At 45.6% G+C, this 25,146-nt stretch overlaps 1 protein-coding gene across 2 annotated transcripts in view; it reads left to right on the plus strand.

Moving 5' to 3' along the window:
• GRIA1 (glutamate ionotropic receptor AMPA type subunit 1) overlaps nt 1–25,146 on the plus strand; it is a 283,850-nt gene that overhangs the window by 155,017 nt on the left and 103,687 nt on the right. For both annotated transcript variants that reach the window (XM_081034833.1, XM_081034834.1), the window contains exons 6-8: nt 13,333–13,494; nt 15,461–15,628; nt 23,658–23,762. In XM_081034833.1, coding sequence (XP_080890959.1) covers nt 13,333–13,494; nt 15,461–15,628; nt 23,658–23,762 — 435 coding nt within the window. The remainder of the gene's footprint in view (nt 1–13,332; nt 13,495–15,460; nt 15,629–23,657; nt 23,763–25,146) is intronic.

A 25,146-nucleotide genomic window follows, 5' to 3' on the forward strand; every position in this document is an offset into this window, starting at 1 on the left:
ACTCCAAAATTATTTTCCAAATCAGCTATGTCTCCCATCAAAATAATAGCAAATTTTTATATTAATTAAAATATTTTAATCCATCACAAACTTTTCATGTCAAAGTTTGAGCAATTGTCAGATTTCCTTAATGGTAACTTTTTCTACAAAGTTTGCTTGTTTTCCTGGCTTGTCCTTGTAATTTTCTGTGTTTCCATTAAGACATGATGTTTAGATTTTTATCTGTAACAAATTACATCATGTTCAGTTTTAGCCACGTTATTTTGTGTTTGTTATCTCTATGAGTAACATTCATTATTAATTGAACAAAAGATTGATATTTTCAACTTATTTCTGGAATAAAAGTCATTAGTAGAGCAAAGACAAAGGTTCGGGGTGTACGTAGTATGGAAAAGCCAAAATCACAGGATCTGAAAATGGTACCAAAGCACCCTGCCTAACTAAACCTCAAGTTGTGTCATTCCTTCTGGCCTAATCTCCATCCTTAGACAGACCCCTGTCTATAAACTTTCTTTCCGCATAGATTGATCTCTGCCTTAGCGATCCCAATATTTCAAGCTCAGGATTGGAAATAAAAAGGGGTTCTTGAGAGAGGTTAATTTAGACCTGGCTGTTAGTGGCTACATATGTTATTTTTCTCAGAAGTATTTGAACTTTAAATAGGGTGAGGGGGGTGGCTTCCCAGAAACTTTTAGGGCAAAAAAAAAAATTTTGCAAGGATGGAATTTTTGACTTTGTAATGAAGAAAACCCTTGACATCCCTCAGATCCCAGATCCTTAGTGCTGGAAGGGACTTTGGAAGTCAATTCCATCTAAGTCTCCTTTACTTGTAGGAAAACAGAACTAGAAAGGCGGTGTGACTTGGCCAGGGTCACACGGCAAGTAGTGATAGAGCTGGGCCTAGCACCAGAGTGAACGGGCAGCATCGAGTGCCTTTTCCACTGCTCCGGGACATTTCTCAGCGCAGACCGTGCAGGCACTCTGAGAGTACACAGAACAAGGCGCGGGGTGGGGGGAGTGCGTGCATAATCACCTCTCCAGGGTAAGACACAAAGTACGGATCAGAGCCAGTGAAAGACCTCAGGTAATTATATCACCAGCCTCCATCTGTTGCCAAGTGACCCCTCGGTCACACGTCACCAAGTCAGCGCCGTGGGTTTCTGTATCCTTCTGATCCACATTCTTCTTGTTCTACCTAATGAGCTCTCAAATTCTTACAACTGCCAGCTAATAGGATGCAAATTGCATATACCATCCAAATACAAGAGACTTGCATGTTCCAATAGATTAGCTGATAATTAGGCTTCAAATTACTAATTAATTCACTTTGAAACATAGTCGGATATGTGGTGTATGTTTTTCTTTCCCCTTCAGAGGAATAACGAAGTTCGTAAGATGATAATTTTTAGAAATTCCGCCATGTAATTAGTCTGCTGCTACATGAAACTGACCCCCTCCTTCAGCGTGTTTGTGATTAGGGTGTTATTATAGCATTAGAAATCAAGGAGGCTTTTGGAAAGTTTAACAAAAGGAAGGAGCTCCGCTTCCATTTTGCAGTTCTTTCTCTCCCTGTCGGAATGCACTGGCTTCAAAGTAGCCAACAGCATTCATCCAACAGATCGCTTTGGAGGGATTGGGAGGAACACTGGGGGTCAGAGAGGAGAGCTTTATGGACAGGGGATCAAAAACAAACAAACAAAAAACCCTGCTTTTTGTTGGGACACCACCCTCAGCTAATGCCATCATCCTGGGCAGCTCCTCAGACCTCAGTTTCCTCATCTATGAATTGGGAATAATAGCTCCTGCTCTACATGCTCATATGTCGTTGGGGAGAACACGTGGGTTGCTGAATGCCATATTCGAAAAGTTGAAAGTGTTCTGCGTGGGTGCGGAATTCTTACTTCATATACTAAAGTGGTCCATGGGACCAATTGTGTGTTTATATATGTATTCATATTTCATATGTGATCAGATAGACATGTATTTATTCCCCATAGCATGAGTATGTCCCTAAAGTGAACTTGAACCATGCAGAAACTGGAGAGCTATGTCCTTATCTCTCAAAGAAGCCTCCGGGCCCTGGACCCCACGGGAGGGCCACGCTATTCAGTCTGGCTGTCGGTGCCCCTCCAACCCCACCACTGACTGCGTTCACTCCCTGCTCAGAGATTGTAGTCAAAGCAGACATCCACCAGCCAGGGACCTCCAGAGGGATACCTCTTATCTTGGTAAAGCATCAGCAGCAAACCTTCGACCAAATGAGTGTTTCTCAAAAGAGGGGAACTGTGGGCTCCAACAATGTGTCTGCAGAGCCAGGTTGGGAAATACAGAGCTAACAGTTAAATGCTTTGGTGGCGCTGGGACTGCAAAAAAAAAAAGAGTACTCACATCATGGGACAAATGACTGACCAGATTACTAATACTGATGAGTAGAGTTGCACAGAAATAAAAAAAAAAAGCCCATTTAAAAATTCTTGTAGAGAACTTGCAGACCTTTGAGAATTTACAAACAGTCCAGCAGACCCCAGTTTGAAGAGCGTTTGAAGGTGTTGGCTGTCTGTCATTGTCGACCATATGGTACCTCCTGGGAGGTTGACAACAACAATAATAGCAATCCCTCCCACTCTCGCCCCATGGTATAGCTTATGGGACATTTCCCCACTCATCATGCCACTGGGTTTTGAACATCACTATGCCCTTGTGAAGCAGGTACGGTAGCATTTATCGTCCCTATTTTACAGATGTAAGAACTGAGGCTCAGAGATGTCACGTGACTGGGCTGCAGAGGAGGAAGACGGGCATGTAGGCAATGCAGGCTGGCTCTCAGGAATCTGACAAAAACCAAGCAATGTGGGCAGAGAACAGGAGAACCGGGCTAACCTGATGCCACGCCCCGTGGGCCAGAGCCACTGAAACAGAATTATTTCAACCCCTACTAAATAACGAAACAACCACAACAAAGGCAATCACTGCCCACATTCATTGAATGATAGCTACATCCCAGACAGTAGGATAAATACTTATTTGCATGTCTGTTAAAAGGTTGATAATACCATCCCCACTTTTCAGCTGAAGACCATACGGTTCAGAACGATTAGCGAGTTTTCCAAAGCCACAGATTTAGAAAGTGGTGGAGCTGGGCTTCCCCTCCTGGACTGCAGACCTCCAATTCCAAGTTCTCACTACTGGGCCATGTGACCGCTGAGCGTGGGGGAGTTGGGGGGGAGTCGGGAGGACGTGCAAGCGGTGGGGGCTTGACTTTACATCTTGCCAACAGTTGCAGCAATAAACCTGGAACACAAACTCCGGCTTTCCAACTCCTGTTGTTGGGTAACGTTTCCATTCTACACTGATGGCATTTTATTGTGATCATAATTTGTAGTGTTTAAGGTAGCTGAGGGAGGGACAGTAAGGTCAGATTACCCTGGGTCTTATTGAGGAGGTATTTGGGGACCAGGGCGGTCAGCCATGTCCACCATGTGGCTGCAAATTAACTTTTGTGAAATGTTAGAGTGGAAGGTTTTGGTCCATGTGGCAGCTCATTCAAGCCCCTAGCTCCATGCTGCTGCCCTTCTGCTGTACCAGCCCTGAGAAGAAACTGTTCTTTAGTCTCCTTGCTCCCTTATGGTGAGAAAGCTGTCTACACCTTCTGTAAGGCTGAGTTTGCCCACTTTCTTCTGCGCCTCTCTTCCCACCATCTCAGTACCACACAGTCATGTTTGGTTTCTGTAGGCTCTGGTTGGGGTTTTCCAGTAGTTGAGAAGGGTGGCTCTGGGGTCGAACAGACCTGAGTTTAAAGTCTGGCTTTATACTTATGAGCTGTGTGACATTAGTCAAGTTACCGACCCTCTCTGAGCTTTCATTGCCTCACCTCTGGAAAAAAGGAATGTTGTGATATTATCTGCTTCTTCCCAAGGTATCATGTGAATTAAGCGAGATAACACGTTAAAAGGTGCTTACAGTCATATTTGGCCAACATAAGCACTCAATCAATGTCCATAATTACCATCATAATAATCATGGTTATCACCGCCATCATCATCATCATCATCATTAGTGGGGAAAGAAGACATTTAATATCTGGGAACGAGATATTATCTGTGAGGTCCCTCAGCTCCCTCCCAGACTAAATTTCATCCATGACTGAGTCACAGTTATACAATGTCTTCCTCCCTGTTTGTCCGTAAGCGCCTAGAGGAAGGATTGTGTCTGCCTCGTTCACTGATGAAGTCCCAGTGCCTGGTAAAGTGAGCTGCACGTAACAGGTGCTCTTTAAAAAGGCACTGAATGCATGAATGAGTGAAATGGCTTCTCAGGAAATAAACAATGTTTGTACCCCCCATCTCGCACGGGCTAAAGGCCAGATCCTTGCTTGTATGCTAAAAGAAACCCAGACAGTGGGACTATGAATACAGCTATGACTATGCACATGATTAGATAGACACGGGGCTACCAGGGCTTCTGATCCACTTCTCATCCATCTGGATCCTCCTTGAATCATAGCCAGTGATGAGGCACTTGCTCCCCGTGTCAGCCCTTTCTCCTTTCAAAGGGCTAGGACAGGCTCTACAATCTTTCTCCAGTGGGGCCTGGTCTGCGCTGTCACCCGCTCATCACTCCGGCTCCCCCTGCTCTCCTGGGAACTGTGGAGAACATCTCTGCTGCCCTCCCACAAAGCAGCCTTCCAAATACATGAGGTGTATTTGGTCACTGTTACCCCGCTTGCCCTTTGGTGTTTGCTCCTCCAGTCCTGACACTTTCCTGACCCCCAGGCCTCCTCACAGGATGTGGTTCCAACAGCCCACCCCCTGAACACCAAACATGGCCCACACATGGCCACTGCCTAGCACTCTTCTGGGCTCATGCAAGAAGCGCCAAGAAGCACACGGCTTGATGTTTGTCCTGGAAGCAACACGGCCTTGTCTTCCAGCGATATTGGCACATTTAAACAACAGGTTTAAGTGACTGCCAGACAAATACCACAACCGTCAGAGTAATGAAAGCCCACACATGGTCCCCAAACTGTCAGAGCCTGGCAGTGATATGCTCGAGAGGGCTCTGCTGGTGACAGGGTATCTAGGAAGGATCATGAAGTCCCATGCAGCCCGTAGTCCTGTGAAGAGTGTGCCCTTGTCCTGGTTCGAAGAATCCAAGGGTTCCTAGGAGCTCACCTCCCCCAACCCCTCATTTTACAGTATGGGCACTATGGTGCAGAGAAAGGAAGTGACCTGTTTGAGGTCACTCAGAAGTTAAACAGCAGAGCTGGGCTGGGATTTGGAGCAATCGTTGGCTCTGTTCTTTATTGTTTCTTCCCCCCCCCCCACGGCTGCTCTCAGTTTCCACAGCACATGCATGCGTGTGTGCGTGTGCGTGTGCGTGTGCGTGTGTGTGTGTGTGTGTGTGTAAGAGAAAGAAAAAGGCAAAAACAGAGAGAGACACACACATGCCCACAGAGAAAGGGACTCAGAAGCTCTCCCTCCCTTCTTCCTGTGCCCCTCTCAGAGTCTCTCTTCACTCCTGGGACCCATTCCACTTTCCCCTCCTCTCTACCATACAGTCTTCCTTCTCTCTCTGCTTTCACCTCACTCTCCTGTAACAGTGACAACACACAGGTTACTCTGTGATCACCAGAGCTGACCCAGCAGAGAGCCTGTGGAAGGAAAGAGGAAGTGGGTGGCCAAAAAGCCAAGTCTCAGATCCCAAAGGATACTCTGTTCCTTGGTGGCCCAAGCATTCCTTCAGGTAAAAGCCTAGTCTATGTTGCTGTTTGCACACACATCCCATGCTCTAAAATAATCCACTGCGGACACCACTGAGAATTTCTGTGTCCTTCCAAAACTGAGAGATTATATTCCCATTTCATGAGTGCGGAAAAGCAGGTTCAAGTTGCTGAAGGAACTTTTCCAAGGTCATGTAGCTAAAGCTAGAATTTGAACTCAAACCTTCCTAATTCTCAAGATTCGGCTCATTCTCCATTGGACAACACTGCCCAAATCAGAGAAAACTTTGCAACGCTTAGGCCTGGTATTGTAATTGAGCAAAGCTGAGAAATAAACTCCTTTCCTCCTGAAACTACCTGGGTTTGAATTCTGACTCAGCTACTTACTAGCGGTGTGACCTTGGCCAAGTCACTTTACCTCTCTGTACTTCAGTTTCCTAACCTGTCGGTGGAAGTATTAATATACCTCACAAGACAGAGATAAAATAAGCTCATTTACATCAAGGTTTAGACCAGTGAGTGCAACAGAGGCCTGGGGTCTCATCCTAAGTCTGCCACTGACTCATTAGCATTTGCGAAAAAAAAAATTATATTTTTTGAGGGTCTCAATTTGTTCAAGATTTGGTACAATGTTTTCAAAAGGAATAAATTATCAAAAGGACCTTTCCAGGCATACAATTTATGGTTTTAGTTGTTCTGCCTCTCTCTGCAGTCCAGAGGTTTCAAAGCAACATCTCAAACCACATTGGCTCCTTTCATCATAAGGGAGAGGTTGCTCTATTAATCTCAAACCCTCTCTGTTTGCATCCTTCCCTCTTGCAAACCATGCACAGCTTAGCTGATTCAGGATAGCTGTTCTCGTGCTGAGTCGGCGGACCATTCAGATATGCAAAACAGTGGCTGCAGAGCCACTTGCTATCACCCGCATAGAAGCTGGAGAGACACATCCCTTAGCACCAATTCTGGCAGCTGGTCAGAGTCATGTGTAACGAGAAGGGTTCAGTCCTCACTTCCTTACTTGTCTCTCTTTTTCGGACAGGAAAGCGGATCATATATTGGGAAAAACATGTTGCCCATGACACCTGGGGCTCTAGGTGCCAGCACTGTTCTAAGAATTTGACATATATCAAGGTAGTTAATGCTTACAATAGCCCTATGAGATGCATACGATAATAATCCTTATTTTGCTGTGAAGGATATTGATGCACAGAGAGGTTGATTAGCCTGCCTGCTGTCACACAGCTAGGAGGTGGAAGAGCTGAGATTTGAATCCAGGCTGATGTGTACAGTCATTTCCTCTTATTCACTACCCTCTGTTGCTCTGACTCCTAACCTCAGAGCACGTATGTTATCTGCTTAGAGGATTCTTCCCTGAGCACTGCACCCCACCAAAGCCTCTTCTTTCAGGTTTTATTGCTTCTACTGGGAAGCCCTCTCAGAGCTACAGGGGCATGGTTTGGTCCACTTATTTGCTCTATAATTACTCGGGTGATATTGATCTTTCTCAATGAACCTTAAGTAACTTGAAACCAAGGACCACACCTGTCTTTTTCTCTGCTGCATTCTTGTATCTACCACGTGCTTGGAAATACTGAGCACTCCCGAATGAATGAGAGAATGATTGGTTGAATAAATGAATGATGACTAAGTTGATTATTCCTCTCCCCATTCCCAGTAGTTTTCAAATTTATCTTATATTAGGACTTCTATTAATTTTTCACCAAGGATTCAATGGGTACTTACTATGTACCAAATCCTGTACATGCTTAAGATGGCATTTTATCCAAAAAAAATGGCTTGGTGTACTCTTTGCCAGACCCTCCCTGGATAGGAAGATTTTGATCACACAAAAGGAAGCTATTGTTGGTCTCACCTCTGCCAGGAGCTTCCGCCATAAGGACCTGCCCCAAATGCGACTGAAAACTTGGAATTCACCTCTTGCTCTGAAATGGCCCTGGCCAGGTATCACCCGTGACTGCAGCCAGTTAGGGCAGAGTTAAGGTGAAGGGAAGCTGTAGAAGGAACAGGTAGTACACGCCCGCACTCAGCCCTGCAATGTCAGCCCAGGCATTGGGGGCCCCTGACCTTCCGCCACAAAGGGCCAACATTTGATCCTAAATCCCTGGCTTGAGAGAAGTTGGTTTGTGAGACCTGACTGACTTTTACAATGCTGGTCAACAGCGGACAGCTGTGGGGTCGGGGGATGTCTGTGTGTTTACAAATATCCAGGTGCACTCGTACCTGCCTCCCTGGTTTCACATGTACTTGGACAAGGTCACGCTGGTGCTATTTTCCAGGACAGATGGTGCTTTAGCTGATGTAAGCACAGCTACGATGTCTTATTGACTTGGTGGGGACCAGATCAGCCTGCGTGTTACCGGGGATTATAGAGGGTTGAGGACACCTTAAAGGTTCAGTTGATTAAAGTGACTAAAACAGGAAATGGTGAAGACCCTTAGGTAGGGACCCAACTATGCCCTCAGCCCAGGAACAGTCCATGAATTCACATATATCCATATTCATGGGTACACACCTGCGTGATCATAGGATTGGAGGGTAAAGCCGGAAGAGCCCTTAAGAGGCAAATCAACTGGCTCAGAAGTTTCGAAACTTTTTAGTTTAAAGCTCCATTTTCAAATGGAATCCTGGGGAGAATCCCAGTATTTAGAACAGATAAAAATCAGCTGCTTTGGTGGAAGAGGGACCTTGGGAATCTAGGACCTCAACCTTCTGCCTTTCCCCAACCCAACCTGTGACCTCTAAAATGCCTGAACCTGGATCACAGCTTGAAAGATCATTGATCCAGCCAATACCCGTATTTCGCAGGTCAATAAACTAATGCCTGGAGAGGCTGACACATTGTCTGAGGGCAAACGGCTCATGAGGTTCAAAGACAGGACAGAACTTATGTGGCTGCCCTTAAAACTATTTCCCTGACACTTGTCATTTATGACCCAGTTCAGAATATACTACTCAAAAACGTCAATGAAAGTACCTCTTTGGTCCACAAGACAAAAGCTGAGAGGCTGAGAGGCGATAGGATGGAAACTTATAAGAAAATTATGAAAAGGGCGAGCACAGACATTTGTTGTCTCTTCCTTCCTCTCTCAGCGAGCATTAAGCAATCAGCCTGCTCTACATAGTGTTGTGAACACCATGGAGACCAAGGTCCCTGCCCTCTGGGAGCCTATGGTTCCCTAGGGCAGATGAGGAGGACCACTGCAGTCTCAGAGAGAAAGCTACTGAGACCTTGGAGAGATAGAAATAAAGACACTGAGCACAAACGTCCTGCTTCCCTGGCAACCTGCTCATTCCTTCTTAGTCTAGAGATGCCGGCAGTTCCAAGTGCTTCAGTGCAGGGCACGAGACAAGCGAGTCAGACCGACTGGAGGAGTGGTCAGCAGGCAGGAGAATGTACAGTGGTTAGAAAACAAGCCCAGCATCCTGCTCCTTGCTGTAACTATGATCTCTGCCCCACTAGCTGTGTCATGTTGGGCAGAAGCTACTCCATTCCTTTAAGCCTCAGTTGCTAATTTGCAAGATGAAGATGATGATAAAACCCACTGCATTTGTGAGGAATAAATGAGATGATAAAATGAAATAGCACAGTGACTACTACATAGTAGAGGCTTGACACATGGTTAGGCCCTGTGGTTGTGGTTTTTATTATTTTAGCCAAAATCTGCCTCCCATGATCTCTTTCTCCTCATTCATTCTGGCCTGTGTTCCAGAGCCTCAGAGAACAAATCTTCCACCTCTTCCCCATGACAGCCCTTCTGGGATTGAAATACATCCTTCACTTGGCCTCTCAGTTTTCCATTATTTCTTAGGTTGATCATCCTCATTTTTTCAAGCATTTCTAATATAACAAGACTTTTCAAACTGCACTTCCCTATAACTGTCCTGTCTATGGAGCTGTCATCTAAGATTTGATCTGACAATTTAGGGACTTGGCATGTTCAACTTGTGTCATTCAGAGTATAAAGTTCTTTGATTTGTTCTAATCTTACCTCTTCTAGATCTCAACGGGATGAGACAGAGGCATGCTCTTTCCAGTGTCCCAGGGCTTGTTTAATAAACCTTCTTCCTAGTTCCTTTCCCTTAACAATGCTGGATGCTCCTTCTTCCTTCCGACGGGTATAGTATCCGAACAAGCAGGATAATGAGAGCTTGAACAGCTTGGATGCGATCCCTTGAAAAATAGCAGAGAAAAGGGAAATCTGGCTTTGATAATAAAGCTTTTCATCCTTCGAAAGCTGCACTCCTATATGTCCGCCTCCTGTTCTCTCAGGTCCCTTGTCTGACCCAATGCCTGACTTTGAAGTTATTCTAACAACACGTAACCTCTTTTGACCCAATGATAATGATGATGGTGAATGTAATGATGATAATAATGGCTAACATTCATTAAGCACTTACTATATGCCAGACACAGTTCTTAAATGCGTAAATGGAGTCTTTTAAGTCTTACACCGGTTCAATACTGTAGGTGCCATTATATCTGCATTTTAAGAACCGAGCCTCAGAGAGGTTAAATAACCAGTGAGCACACATAATCAGTTTTTTGTTTTGTTTTGTTTGCAGGTGCATATGATAATTAACGGTCATAATGATAGCCCTGAACCTGGTCATGATCCTTAAAACGTTTTCCAAATCTTCACAGCAAGATAAAAGCATGTCTGATGTAGTTATAGTGTTAAACATCTCTTTAGGATATCACAATTATTTGAAATGCCTTTTCATTCTATTCCTTTGTGAAACTTATAATTGATAGATAGAATGATTATATTAACTCGTTTACTTAATTGAGCACTTTTACTCCCAGTCATTCTATGCAAACGGCTGGTCAGCACTGCATTGTTTCCTACAGTCGGTATATGGGGGAAACAGATTCTGATCCCAGCTAATACTCGAGCCAGCCGTAAAAACTTAGGCCACAAATCTCTTCTCTGGACCTCAGTTTCCCTATCTGTACAATGAGGGGGTTAATCTAATCTCCAACATTTTTGCCTCAGGCATAAGCAAGCTACAGCCCATGGGTCAAAGCCCACAGCTCCCTGATTTTGGCTCATGAGCTAAGAATGGCTTTCACATGTCTAAATTATTGGGGAAAATGCAAAGAAGAATGACATTTAATGACCTGTGAAAATGACATGAAATTCGAATTTCAATATCCATAAATTTATTGGGACACAGCTCATTCATTTACTATTGGATATAGCTGCTTTCATGCTATAATGGCAGAATTGAATAGTTACAACAGAAATCATATGGCCCTCAAAGCTTACAATATGCAGTCTGGCCCTTTACAGGAAAAAATTGCCGACCCCTGGTATAGATGTGTGGTAGGTGGGCACTGATAGGCTTCAGATACATTCAGAGGCTTGGGAAACATCCACCTTAGGCTTGTCACCAACCTTGCAAGTTGATGTCAAGGAGAGAAACCTAGTGAGCACTCCCACAAATGTTCCCTTAAGACAGAAATCTGTACTGAAAGGCCCCTCTTTGGCAAGGTGAGACATGTATTCTGGGCTATTAACTGTGTCAGTCACACTGCTAAAGGTTCTTGGTCTATCAGTGGGTAAAGAGGAGTGGAAATGAGCAGGGCACTGTAGCATATACCACAGGGCAACAACTGGACCTTTGAATACGAGGTCAGGAAAGACCCCTCTGAAGAGACGGCATTTTATTTGAGATCCAAAAGATGGAAAGGAGCCATCCAGGAAGACACACTTCCAGACAGAGAAAGTAGCTAGGACAAGGGGTCTGAGTGGGACTGACCTTGGTTTGTTTATAAAACACAAACAATAAAGAATCACAGAACTTGAGAGGCATAGGGTAGGGGAGTGTCTTTGAGTCATGATGTCATTTATAACTGGATCTTTTAGATAAGGAAACTAGGTCAGGTCAATAAGAAATTAAGAGACTTGGACGGTGCCGTAGGATCCCAGGCAGAGCTGGGACTGGCACACAGAGCTGTTGGCTGTCAGTCCAGGGCTCCCCCCACCCTGAATCCACCAAACTGCTTCCCCTGTGCTTTCTCCCCATTTGCTCCTTGCTAGGATTTGGCAGTTTCCCCAAGCCATGAAGCCCGAAGGACATTGACTATACAACCCCAGCTCCAATCCCTGCAGTGAGCCCCCGACAATACCTAAAAAGAAACCCGAGTTATCCTAAGGCTCTATGTGAGCCAGCCTTGGGCTGCCACTCTGACCACATTTCCTGCTCTCTCACTCACTGGGTTACAGCTACACCAACCTCCTTACTATTTCTGGAACATGCCAAGCATCCTTCCACCTCTGAGCCTTTGCTCAGAATGTCCTTCCCGGGATTTCCCCCTAGTGCACACACAAGGTTTGTCTTCACTCGGGTCCCTGGTCCAGCACCACCTCCTCCGGGAAGCTCATCCTGATCATGCCTGCCAAAGCATGACATGGCCCGCCTCCCCCCCCCCCCACTTTTCATAGGACCCATTGCTACTGCAAAGTATATGATACTGAACTATACTGTATCTACTATGCTACCTATTTACTTGTTTATTTGTTTATTGCCTGTTTTTCCCAGTAGAATGTAAGCTTCATAAGAGAAAGAACTTATTTTAGTCACTAGTAGAATAATGCATTATTGGTTCTCAGAAACGTTTGTTGAATGATGAGTGAGTGAATGAGTGAGCAAAGAGCTTCAGAAGACCTTAGTTCTGGTCCTTCCCTACGGCTAACTCATCAAATGTCCTTGTACAAGTCAATTCTCCCTGACACTCTGTCTCAGTGTCTTTATTTGGCAAATAGACATATAATGTCTACGTTATGAAGTCATAAAGTGAAATGAGTCCATAGATGCGCAAGTACTCTATATTATGGAATATATTATACAAATACAAGATTTCCTTTTTCAGTTGAAGGCTTCCTGATTTTTAATGAACTTCACCAAGTGGGGAGGAAGGTTTCATTCCCAATAAAGAATCCTTTGCGGATGTTAGAATTGAACAGATCTCACTGAGTAGAGATCTCGTCTGTGGTACAGGAAAGAGCACAGGGCGAGGGATGGTCAGAATCCAGCCTCTTCCACAGACTTGCTGCTGACTGGGCAGCCCACAGGATCCCGCCCCCATGGACTTCAGATTTCTCTCCTCTCAAAAGGGTGGAGGGTGGGGGTGATGGAGGAGACAACTCCCTCCTTCTGTTTGCTATTCTGTTCTATCTCTGTGGTGTCATGATCATTCCAGCCACCATTTATCAATCACTCAGTCGGCACCCCGTGCTTGACCTGCGTCATCGCATTGCTTTTTCTCCCCAACCTCCTAACCTTCATTATTCACAAGAAACCATCCGGTAACTCAGTCTGAGGTAGTATCACTAACGACTGTGCTTTCCAGAGCCAGCCCTTCGACCCAGGCACAGCTGGCTCCTGGGCAAGCACTCTTAACCACTGTGCTAACGTTGTGCACAAACTTAGTGATAACTGAGCTCAGAAAGAAGGGAGACACCACTGTCTCTCCATTCAGTTGGTTCCACCTTGTGAAACAGGATGGACAATCCTGTGATTCAGTAACAGGGTGACAAGGATTTATCCAGGCAGCGTGTTCTGACTTCTTTTTCCTCCTCCCTGCACAGGGTTTCATGGACATTGACTTAAACAAATTCAAGGAAAGTGGAGCAAATGTGACAGGTTTCCAGCTGGTGAACTACACAGACACCATCCCAGCCAAGATCATGCAACAATGGAAGAACAATGATGCCCGAGACCACACACGGGTGGACTGGAAGAGACCTAAGGTGAGGGGAGGGGCAGCCGGCAAAGGACCAGACTGGTCCCGTTGCCTGCCCCAGATTTCTTCACAGTGTTATCTTTAGAGAAGGATAGGCTTTCTAAGAGGAATGAGCTAAGGAAAATATATCCGTAAAGATTGATGGTACAACAGTCAGACAATCCAGAATAACAATGGTTTTAACAAGATAGACATTTCATTTTTCTCTCATATAAACAAAAATCCAGAAGTCAGCAATCCAGGACTTGTACAACGGCTCCACAATCATCAAACACTTGGGAATCTTCTATCTTCTTGCTCTACTTTCCTCAGCATATGAAAGCTACCTTATAGCCCAAAATGGCTGCTGAAGCTCCAACCATTAACTCAGTATTCTACCCAGTCGGAAGGGGAAAATAAAGAGCACAACTACTTCCTCTAAAAAACCCTTTTCAGAAGTCGCACACAGATCACCTATTCAGATGTTGCTGGCCACATCCCGGAAATCTCGCCCCAGCTAGCAACAGGGAAAGCTGAAAAAATGGTGTCTCTATTCTGGAAAGGGCCACCATTTTGCACAGCTCTAGAGGGATGCTGTTTGCTTTCATTTCTTTGTGGATTGAGCCTCTCTGAGTTGTGCAGTGAGCTGGCCCTTATTCTGGTCAGCTATGTACCCACCTAAAATTAAGGGAAATCTCTAACTAAGCAATCTCAATCACTTCTCTGCCTCAGAAAATCAACTCCCGATTATCATGCAGACTCTCTGCTGCTCACTACCCAGCAATGTAGCTATAAATTCTGCAGCCAAAGTCTATAGTGTTTGCTAGTTGATAATGGTTTAGAATAAGGATAGCAGGTAATTTTTCATTCCTATGTCAAACCCAGTAGCTTGGCAGTGGCTGTAGGAAACACTGCGTTGAGGAGGCTTCTGAAGCCAAATTTGTTTGTCTAGGCCAAATGGTGAATGCTTTTCAACTCTCTCATCACTAGGTCTGTTTCTTTGGGTGAATGGCAGCCCATTTAACTGAGATGCATCTCATTCCACTTTTGCTCATACTGACTTAACAATTCAAAATGCAGACTCATTTCAATTAAGCAAACAAAATGACAAATGTGCTTTAAAGCAATGAGCAAATCACAGCAGTTAATTAAGTAATATGTAAATGCCCCACCCAATTTTCAAAAGATTGGAGCAGACTATCAAATGAGAGAGAATCAAAGTTGAAAACTGGAAAAATACTTACACATTGATTCTATAACTCTTTACTATGAACTTCAAATGTGCCAGAGCAGGTGCTAGGCATTGGGGACAAATTAATGAAGACAACAGATGTGAGTTCCAAAGCCAGGAAATATTGTCCTGGATTGTTATTGTGGTTTGGTTTCACTGACATCTTAGCTCCCTTAAAGGTAAGAGGGGGAAAATTGAGGGTTATCATGAATAAGCCCAAGGGGAGAGTGTGCAGAATATAAAGCTGCCACTTGGAAGAGCCACATGTGGAAATAATGAAGTGCTCACTCTTCTTGGATTATTTTTTTCTTTTACTGTCACAGGAGCGATAGAGTAAATACTTCCTCCTAGTTCTCAATTGCTAACTGTAATACAGGGAAAATCAACATCCCGTGGACTGTAACAGATGATACAGACGTGTTGAATTTAATCTATGCATTTTTCCCCCAATTGAGCAAACATTTTAAAATGGCAAGACTGCACACAAAAATCTAGCATTCTGGCTTCTCTTCCAAAAATCACAAGCAGCAGTATTGAATTCACAGTTCCGGAGGGCAATATTGGCTAGTGAGGTAGAGCAGCAGCCCCCCATCTAAGGGGCAGGCACTTCCTGGTTCACCAGTGCCCCCCAGCCCCACGCACACACCATACCTGGCCCACTGCAGGCATTCTCATCACCAGGAAACACATTCCCAGGTACAGCTCCCACTTGCCTCCCTGTCAGAGCTCTCTGACACCTAACTGTCTCCATTCCTCCCACCAGTACACCTCTGCGCTCACCTACGATGGGGTGAAGGTGATGGCGGAAGCTTTCCAGAGCCTGCGGAGGCAGAGAATCGATATATCGCGCCGGGGGAATGCTGGGGACTGCCTGGCGAACCCCGCTGTGCCTTGGGGCCAGGGGATCGATATCCAGAGGGCTCTGCAGCAGGTGAGGCCAGCAACGGCTGCCCATCTTATGGGAGCCTCATGGGGATTTCAGCATCAGTGTCAAGTGGAATGTAACTATTTAAAAGAAAAGGTAGCACATGCTTGAAGTTCGGAAAGCCACTGCACGGTGTTTGTGGCCCTTGGCATATATGGAAGCTCGTGGACAAATTAAAAACAAAGAAACACACAAACAAAACGAAAAACAATAGTATGGACCAATCAATCATTCCTGATAGTGCAAAAGCTCTATTTTTCTGCTTAGGGAATATGCTGAAAAAGGGAAACTGGTGATTCTGTATTTGGAAAGAAGACTTCAAATACACAGGGATGAAACGGAACCATTTTAGTGGTCTCCTAGGGACTCTCCTCTGTTGCCCTGCTTTTCTGGATTTCTTTATTACCTTTGCTCTCTGTGCACGGTTCATGAGGGAGCCCTGAATTGTCTCTCTGTCCTTGTGGTCCTGTTTTCCTGCTGCTCAGCACTGTGATCATCTTATTTTGTTTGCACTTAAGAACAGTTAAAGAGCAGGGATAGGAAATGGTCATGGCCACTCCAGTCAGGGGCTATGCAAAGGATTCTGAGGCTGACTCCAGATTCAACAGGGAAGAACAGAAATACCCAATTAGTAATATATCTCCTGTAGAAGCAGGATGAGAAAATGATACACGTGGGCTGTATATGTAACATGGTGTAGAAGATTCTAGAGACCTGCCCTCAGCTTTATCAGTCTCAGAGCTCCTATATGTCTCTTTTAGTCTCTAGAAGTCTCTAAAAGCACCTGCAGCCCAGACTATGACTCTCAAACTGCAGGCAGATAGCACCGTCTGATGCTTCTGATGCCTCCTGATAGGCTGTATTTCCAAAGGGGACTGGGCAATGAGAGTATGCTTTCTGCAGAGGAATGTCAAAGTAGCAGGCACAGTGGCAAGACCGTTTGGTGCAAATGCCCCCAGCACCCGCCCTTCCCACCCAGTGGAGCTGCCTGGAAAAAACCGGCTCAACTTTTAAGGCTACACTCAACAGAAGGTGAATTTGGGCTCCCAGGGGAGGAAAGGAGCATTTCTGAATGAGGGAGAAATGTAGAGCAAAATGTACAGCTCTCCCCATTTGTTTTGCAACCACACATGCACAGCACAGCTCTAGCAATTTTCACAACCTGGAGAGAGAGACAAGGAAGGACCAGCTGTTCCTCAGCTCAGATGCAGTGCCTTCACGTGGAGGAGAATTTGAGTTCTGTCCTTTGGAATGGAGCTAAGCAGCAGCTCTGTGACGACAGGAAAAACATGCTCAGGGATCCACCAGCAGCCCTTTCCGCCATCCCCCGTCTAGGCAGGGTGGCCCCGAATCACTTCGCAGCAGTACCAGACACCAGACAGCTTTCCGAACAATTGCCTAAGGTGCGGCGACTGCCTTCTAGCTTATTTAAAATGCTCGTCCAGACTCCACAGTCGAGACAGATTCCATTTGCAATGTGAGACTGGTTTCAGAAGGTCCCAGGCACTTGCCCTCAGCTTCACAACCCTTTCGACTCCCTTGCCTCTCCCATCCTAATGACGTCCCTGGAAGGATATTCTGACGCCATCATGACAGTGATGAAGGCTGGGAGGCAACGTGGGTGGCAGGAAATGCTATGAACCAGAGGCAAGAGAGCTGGGTTCCAAGTCCAGCTGGGTCCCTTGGTATCTGGGTGACTCTGAAATACTCCTTCAGACCTCCTACAGACCTTCCTTTCCTTATTCCTGACAATGAGGAGGTGGGAGAGAGGACTCCTGCATCTCAACTGGCTCTAAGGAGTCTAAGCATCTGCTTTTTGTTTGTTTGTTTGTGTTTTATCTGAATGTCTAACTCATGTCCCTCTGGTTGTAATGTATACTCATTCTTCTGCTTCGGCCTTGGTGGGGTTTTTGAGGAGGCAATTACCTTAGTGAAAAGCATAATGACCTCTTTTTTATATTGTCTGGAGTCAAGACACATGTGCCTCCGTCCCTCTCCAGTAGCCAATCATCTGCTCCCGAGAGCACGCACCGGCCTGGGCCAAGCCCTGGGGACAATTAAGAGAAAGCAAGACCTGCCCGCAAAAAACTCCCTTCAGTCTCTATTAGGGGGTGGGGATGGGGGAACTAGTCACAAAAACTAAAGCAGAAACAAACCCCAACATTCTGACCCTAAGATCAGCTATTCAAACTGATTTATTTTTCAAATCTTTGTTAAGCATACAGAATCACAAGAATTTATTGCTACAAGAGGTCTTAGAGATTAATGATGCCCCTTTTCCCTTACTTTCTAGCCAACCCAGAGTGGGTAGTGACTCCTCCGGGGTCACGCAGCAGCTTAGCAGCAGAGGCTGGACGAGATCCCCATGCAGGGCTCCTCCTCCTGACCCAAGTCTGTCCTATGACCCCAGGGGCCTTTGCTTATACACCTTGACCTCTGGGACCTTTCTCATTCAGTCGTGGCCACTATCTATCCATTTTGTCTTCTAGACCCATTGCTTGAAATAGCCACTCCACTAGAGAGCAACTGTGTGCCAACAACAGGCTGGGTAAATCCCAATGGCATTCAGTCTTTAGAACCCAGGGTTGGGGGCTCAGGTGTCTGCTGCCCTGACCACTGGCCTTTGGGTTGTACAATGGGATGGGACCTGTGGTTTAGCTGTGGTCGGGCTGGGATGTCTGTAAGTTAGGTTTGGAGACCCCAGCACCACCTACCTGGAGGGCTAGCACAAGGGGGAGTCAAATTCTAAAAGTAATGGTAATATCAGCTATGATGTGTGAAGAGCTTACTATGTATAAGGCTCTGAACATGCTTTACACGTTTGATCTCACTGAATCCTCAATATAACACTCTGAGGTAGCTAATTTTATTAATTGTGCTCTATAAATGGAGAAAGTGAGCTTCAGAGATGTTAAGAAACGTTCCAAAATTATATAGCTAGTTAGTGGCAACACTGGGACTCCAACCCACGTCGAGTTGCTACCTCTCTCTGTACACATAACGGCTCTTCTCTGAAGCCTGAAAGGGCCAGCCAGGGAAGACACACAAGCTGTGGTCCTGCTAACAAGAGTACATGGCCTTCAGCAACATCCATGCACCCCCACCCCTCACCCCACTATAATTTCCCAGCAGAATGCAGATAATCAGCCGCTGCCTGGCCCCTGCCTGACACGCAGAGAGCCGCTCAGAATATTAAGGAGCTCACATCCCAGAAGCCCTCCGTGCTCCAGAAAGGTGGAGGCATTAGGGCGCTCATATGTTGGCTTCTGGCTGGCAGAGAAGACCCACCTCCCCAAATCAGGGTCAGCAGTTGGGGGTCATAGGACCTTTAAGGATATGATAAAAAGGCTTTGGGCTCTTTTTCCCAGAAAAATGCACATAGGTACAAACATTTATGTTTGCATGACCAGGAGGTGGGGGGCCCATAGACACTTCTGGAAGTCTATCCCAGGACCTTGGATAAAGAGTATGTGCCCTAAAAGTGACCCTCCCTCTCAGTGTGCAATCTGTCTGCCAATGATCAAGCATATTGAAGTAAATGCATGCCCAGCACTTTGGTAGATGAGGTCTGCGATGGGGTGGGCAACAGGCAAAGATAGTTGCTGCCTTTCAGGACTCAAGACCCAATTTTGAAGGGAAGGGAAGCCCCTGAGAAATAAGAGCTGTAAAGGTATGGACGCAGGGCCTGGCTCTCGGTGCTACGGACTCTCAGAGCAGAATGCCATGACTGAGGAATGTGGACATAAGTAAGGCTTCCTATAGGGCGACGACTGGGGCTTTAAAAAGGGTGGTCATATAATTTATCATTCACTTACGAGTGACAGGAAAAGCTGTTATCAACTATTCCAGAATGAGAGATGTAGCCTGCAACTCTCGCAAGCAAATTGGAATTAAAGGAAGGGTGAAGGTACCGTTGAACAAAGAGAGACTGTGGCTTTGGAGGGTCTGGGGGAGGATGTAAATAAGAGCTAGCAGGAGACGAGAGTCGGGGTAGGAGCAGGACTGTGGGCATCAGGCCCGGCCTCTTAGGAGCTTGGAAGAGAAGAGCTGGCTTCTCACTGCGGCTCTCAAGCACTACCTGGGAGATCTTGGACTATTTGCTCACTTCTCTGGCATTGCCTTCCTCATCTACTAAATGGCCATACTCCTCTTAGTCATAGAGTCATATGACAAACTCACTGGCTTGTCATAGGCTGGGGCGGAGGTGGGGGGTGCAGGTAAGGATAATGAGTCTCTTTGAACATCAGGGCAACACTACGAGATACTTGGAGCTCAGATGATTCTTCTCATTGGTCAGGGGGGAAAGTAGAAGCTCAGATGGGTCCTGAGACTGGCCTTGGCAAGAAGAACAACAAGAAGAGGGCCACTGGGACCTAGCCCGTCCACCGTGACTTCCCACACCCAGTACTCATTCAGGGGGAGAGGCCAACAGAAGGGATTCCGCTGAAGGCAGCCACAAAGAGGTCACAGATCCCTGGTCCAGAGCGGCTCTGCTGCCTCCCGAGGGACGGAGTGGAGGAGTCATCCGTGTTAACGGCTCAAGTCGTAGAAGCAATAACCAGGCAGGAAAGAAGTTATGCTTCAGCAACCCACACATGTCAGACTCCGAGCTGCATCCAATACCATTGACAGGAAGCCAAAGGTTAATTCTCCATCTCTCACAGGAGGAGTTGGCAGGTACCCGGACAACGACGGGAGTTCCAGAAGGCAGGCTCCGAGGGGAAACCCCAAGTGTCCATCAGTCTGACCCCCGTCACTCCAGGGGGTGGGTGACAGGGGGCTGAGAGACCAGAGGCTAAGCCCTGGTGGATAGGACAGCGGTCTCCAGATATGCCGGAAGCATGTGTTTCTGAGAAGCTTCTTCCTCTGACTATGAGTCCTGACTGTCCACATAAACTGTTTAGGACTGAATCATTAAATTGACCTTTCCTTGCTCTGTGGTCATGGAAGGGTTGTCCTGGAATGTCTCTTTCCCCATGTTTTGATTTATCTCCAAAAGGGTATAAGTCTTGGCTTCCCCAACTAGTTGGTAAGAGCTTTCAGCTGCCCCGGGCCTCTCATGACTAACAATGAATCCTGAACCCAAGTGCCATAAGCTCTGAATCTCAATGATCCTATCTGCAAAATGGGCTCTTGCTACTCACTGGGTTTCTGTGAACATCGAATAAAGCAGCTTGTTATAAAAACTCTATGACAATGCAAGGGGCCCTTGGGTCACTAGAACTTTGCTGATAATGATTGTTTTGAAACTTTAAAAAGGCATGTAAAAGTAATAGCGACAAGACCCTCATTTCTGCTGAAAAGAGTCCTCTGCTCTGAAGCAACGTACTAGTCCCAAGGCTCAATGTTAAGTCTTCTTGTTTTCCATACCTCTTACCCACCCTATACAGCACAGCACCCATCAGTCATCATCAATATCATCATCTAAATAACAAATACTACGCATTGAACATTTATGTCTCAGACAAGACGCTAGGCATTTCTATTCTGTGAGGAGTAAACCAAGAAACAGACACACTCGGGGATTTGCTCGTGGACACGTCATTGGGAATTCACACAGCATGGCCTGGGAAAGGTCCCGCTGAAAGCGTAACAGCAGTCGGCACGTAAACACACTACTTTGTACATTTCTGTGTCATGCACCCCAAATCTAGCACAGTAGTATTATCCCCTGGTTGAGAAGCCACTTGGTATCTTAAGTGAAGATACCAGAGTATATGAGAAACTCTGGATTTTAGGTTTGCCTCTGACACTTCTAATAAGCCATAAATCTTGAGCAAATGACTTTATCTCCCAGTTTTGTTTTCTCCCACGTAAGTGAAGATTATAATCTCTAAATGGCATACCTCAGGGGGTTCCTGTGAATGGAGGTAAAGTAATAAGCTCAAAAGTGCTTCATAAACATGGAACACTTGGAAAGTGGTGGTAATATTAATATCACTGTTAGTTACAATAATAACAGCTGGCTGGCCTGTGTTGAATACTCACAATGGGCCAAGCATTAATCACAAAATGTCTCATTTATTCCTTAAAATCACCTGAAGACATAATTAACTCTCAGTGGTCACATTACACAAATGAGGAAAGAGTCACGGAGGCTGTATGCGATTTGCCATACCAGTACGCCATACTGAGAACTGGTATGATACTTGAGACCAGGACCAAAAAGTAAATGCCCGTTTGGGTGACTGATGACACTTCTTTCTGTTTGGGTAAATCAGCCTATTGTCCAGTCATCTGCGCGTCTATCCCAGTCTGGTTTTCCAAATGAGTCATGTAAGTTGGTACTTACAGTGTTTCCCCCAAAGGAAGACCTAACCGGAAAATAAGCCCTTGCATGATTTTTCAGGATGACATCCCCTGAACAAGCCCTAATGCATTTTGGAGCAAAAACTAATATAAGACCTGGTCTTATTTTCGGGGAAACACAGTGGAAACCCTATCTTGAAACTGAACGAATGTGGGAAAGCTAAAGATGGGCAAGAGATGACCGAAGTGAGAAGAAGGTCAAGTTGCTGATGCACTGAAATTGCTCCCTTTTTCCTATTCTTTGCAGCAGAATCTATGCTTTGTTTTCTCTCTGAAAAACAAAGCCAGCCTAGACTTTTCCAGGGTTGGATTTCTCTAGATTTCACCTAAGAGAGTGAAGAGCTTGTTGTATAATTTGTTCAGCACTCTGCGCCTGTCCCAGCCTCCCCACTGAGACTTCAGGCCAGGAGAGGGTCACTCTCAGCCTCAGAGCTCGCTCTCTCTCTCTCTCTCTCTCTCACTCTCTCTCTCTCTCTCTCTCACACACACACACACACACACACACACACACGCACACTCACCAGCTCTTTTTATCCTTCTGAAGGCAGAGGAGATGCTCACTGTCAGGAAAAGATAAAACCCGGCCAGGCTTCCTTTTAAGCTCTTTGAAGATGGGGGAAATAAACAGTGCTGAGTTATAGGGCCAGGTTCACAGTGGTTACATGGAGAGACTTATCTTACTGGCCTTCAGCCAGACTGATACGAGGACACATGGTCAGTCACCATTAGAGAATGTGGTTTCTGGCACTTGAGCCAATGATACGCAGCTAGACTCACCCCCAATTTTAGAGTGGACTTGGGTGAGATTTATTGGTCATCTCCAGAGCAGCAGGCTCAGCCTGCAAGGTCTTGGATCACCCATGATGACTACTTGACCTTCAATATGAGCTTCAAGATACGAGGCCATGAAAGTTTGATCTGACGCATTCGTGGAGAAGAAATCCCATGCAGCATATTTTGGAGTTCCAATACAAATTTTGTCTTAACCAGCTCAGACCTGTGTAAAGCCCTACCTGCTCTGTCTTAACATAAAGGGTTCTCTCGGGTGCTTTTAAGTTTTCACAGCACTTTCACATGTGCTGTGTCATTTAAGGTCGATGGGGCAGGAATTTTGGAAACTGGAGGCTTACAGAGGTGAATCGCCCAAGGTTACTCAGCTAGTCAGAGGAAAGCTGGGATAAACTTCATGTCTCCCAATTCCAGGTCTTTAGATTCCCAAGTGCTTTATTCCCTGGCCTCACAAAGGGATTAAAAAACCATATTCAAGCATAGCCCAAGGCATCAATCGTAAGGCTGGCTTCTTCTCCTGATTTACCAGGATGGCACACCAGCCCCTTTCCTTAGCAAGCCTCCTTCAGTTTCTTCTGAAGGTGTGTGACGAGTGGCGGTGCCCATGGTGGTGGTCATAATGGCGTGTTTGATTGGGGGTGGCACAGAGATGTCTTATGGAGACCTACTATGACCCATTGTTACTGATTGCCTAAAGCAATGGGTGGAAAAGGTTTTCAGGATGAATCTCAGTTTAGTAGGAAAGAGAACTGTGCTCTAATAGCAGTGCTTTCTACATTCAAGGGTGTACAGAGTCTTTTTTAGCATTGATGCTACTCCAAGACCTCATCCCATGCAACATTCTCGGGTTCTGGATTTTTCACTGGAGTATAAAAAGCAAACAAACATGAGGTACAACTGCTGAGTTCACTGCTCACCACATGGATCTGTTTTCCAGGTGCGGTTTGAAGGCTTGACAGGAAACGTGCAGTTTAATGAGAAGGGACGCCGAACCAACTATACCCTCCATGTGATTGAAATGAAGCACGACGGCATCCGAAAGGTAAAGGTCCCCTTTGCTTCCATTGCACAGGGAGGAGAGGGCTGAGCAAAGGCTCTGGCAGGAGCTGAGGGCCTTATGGGCCCACTTTTCCTAGACTGGATCTCTTTGAAGAGACTCTGGCAATGAGGAGTCCAGACTCAGCTCTGCCACAAACCAACTGGGTCTTTGGGCAAGTGAGTCCCCTTTCTCTGAGAATCGATTCGCTCATCTGCAAAATGGAGATAAAGATACCGACCTTTGTCTCGGGGTGCTTGTGAAGAGCCCAGGGATGGGAAATTACTTTGAAAACTATAAAGTAATAGATGTGTATAAAATGCTACTGCTGTTCCTGAGGGATTCTGAAGAACTTCAAAATGATGACTATGGAGGAAGTTAACCATCCTGTCCTAATCCACACTTGGTCACATCCACTCCATTTTTCATGCAGAATGAAAAGTACATGGGCATGTGTATCCACGTAACATATAATATAGATGGATATTAAAATGTTTAGAATACATTCAAATCCTTGGGAAAAACACTCAGAATTTTATCAGACCCCATGTGCTCTGGCCTCTGCCTCTGTCTCTGACCTTGACCCTTGACATTCCCTTCCTTTCCCCACTCCAATCATTCTTATCAACTTTCACTTCCTTGAATACACCGTATTCTTTCTCACCTTAGAGCCTTCATACACGTCCCCTCTGTCTAGGCCTCCCTCCACCCCATCTGTTCCTGTGCCTGGCCAGGATTTAAGACTCTGCTTTACTCTTTACTAGGCATGTGACCTTAAACAAGTTATTTGGGCTTCTGATATCTCAGTTACATCATCTCCAAAAGGGGGATAATACCCCTTACCTCCCAGGGTGCTGTCAGGTTTAAATGAAATAATGTTTGCTACCCCCGATTGCCCAAAAGTAGCACCTAGCGAGTAATGGGCATTCAGCCTATGTTTTGTTTGTCTGTCTTTGTTTGTTTGTTTGTTTTAACTCCATTCTTTAGGCCACAGGGATTTTTTTTTATTTTTTTTTATTTTTTGTCAGCCTTAAGTTTGAATGAGTCAGGCTGTGCAAGCCCACGGAATGGATAAATCAGCAAACAGAAATAACAGAGTAACCTTAAATTAAAATCCACAAGCAAGGGGTTGGGCTTTGTTTTTCAGACCCCGAGGCTGTTTTGCAAGTTACTTTCCAATGACTAAATCCGTTCTTAGAATGTGGGCTTAAGCACCCTTTGTTTATAGGAAATCTGACTTTCAGAAAATCAGTTTTTCCACATCTGTGGCTTCAGGCCTTTTCCTCAATCAGCCTCGTAGCAAAGTAATTCCTCAGATTCACGGGTGACCTAGTTGTGCTGGCTTCAGTGAACATTATGCAGCCTTACTTGATGGAAGTAATAAAGAGTG

Source organism: Rhinolophus hipposideros, assembly GCF_964194185.1.
Source record: "Rhinolophus hipposideros genome assembly, chromosome: 23".
Classification (NCBI taxonomy): Eukaryota; Metazoa; Chordata; class Mammalia; order Chiroptera; family Rhinolophidae; genus Rhinolophus; species Rhinolophus hipposideros.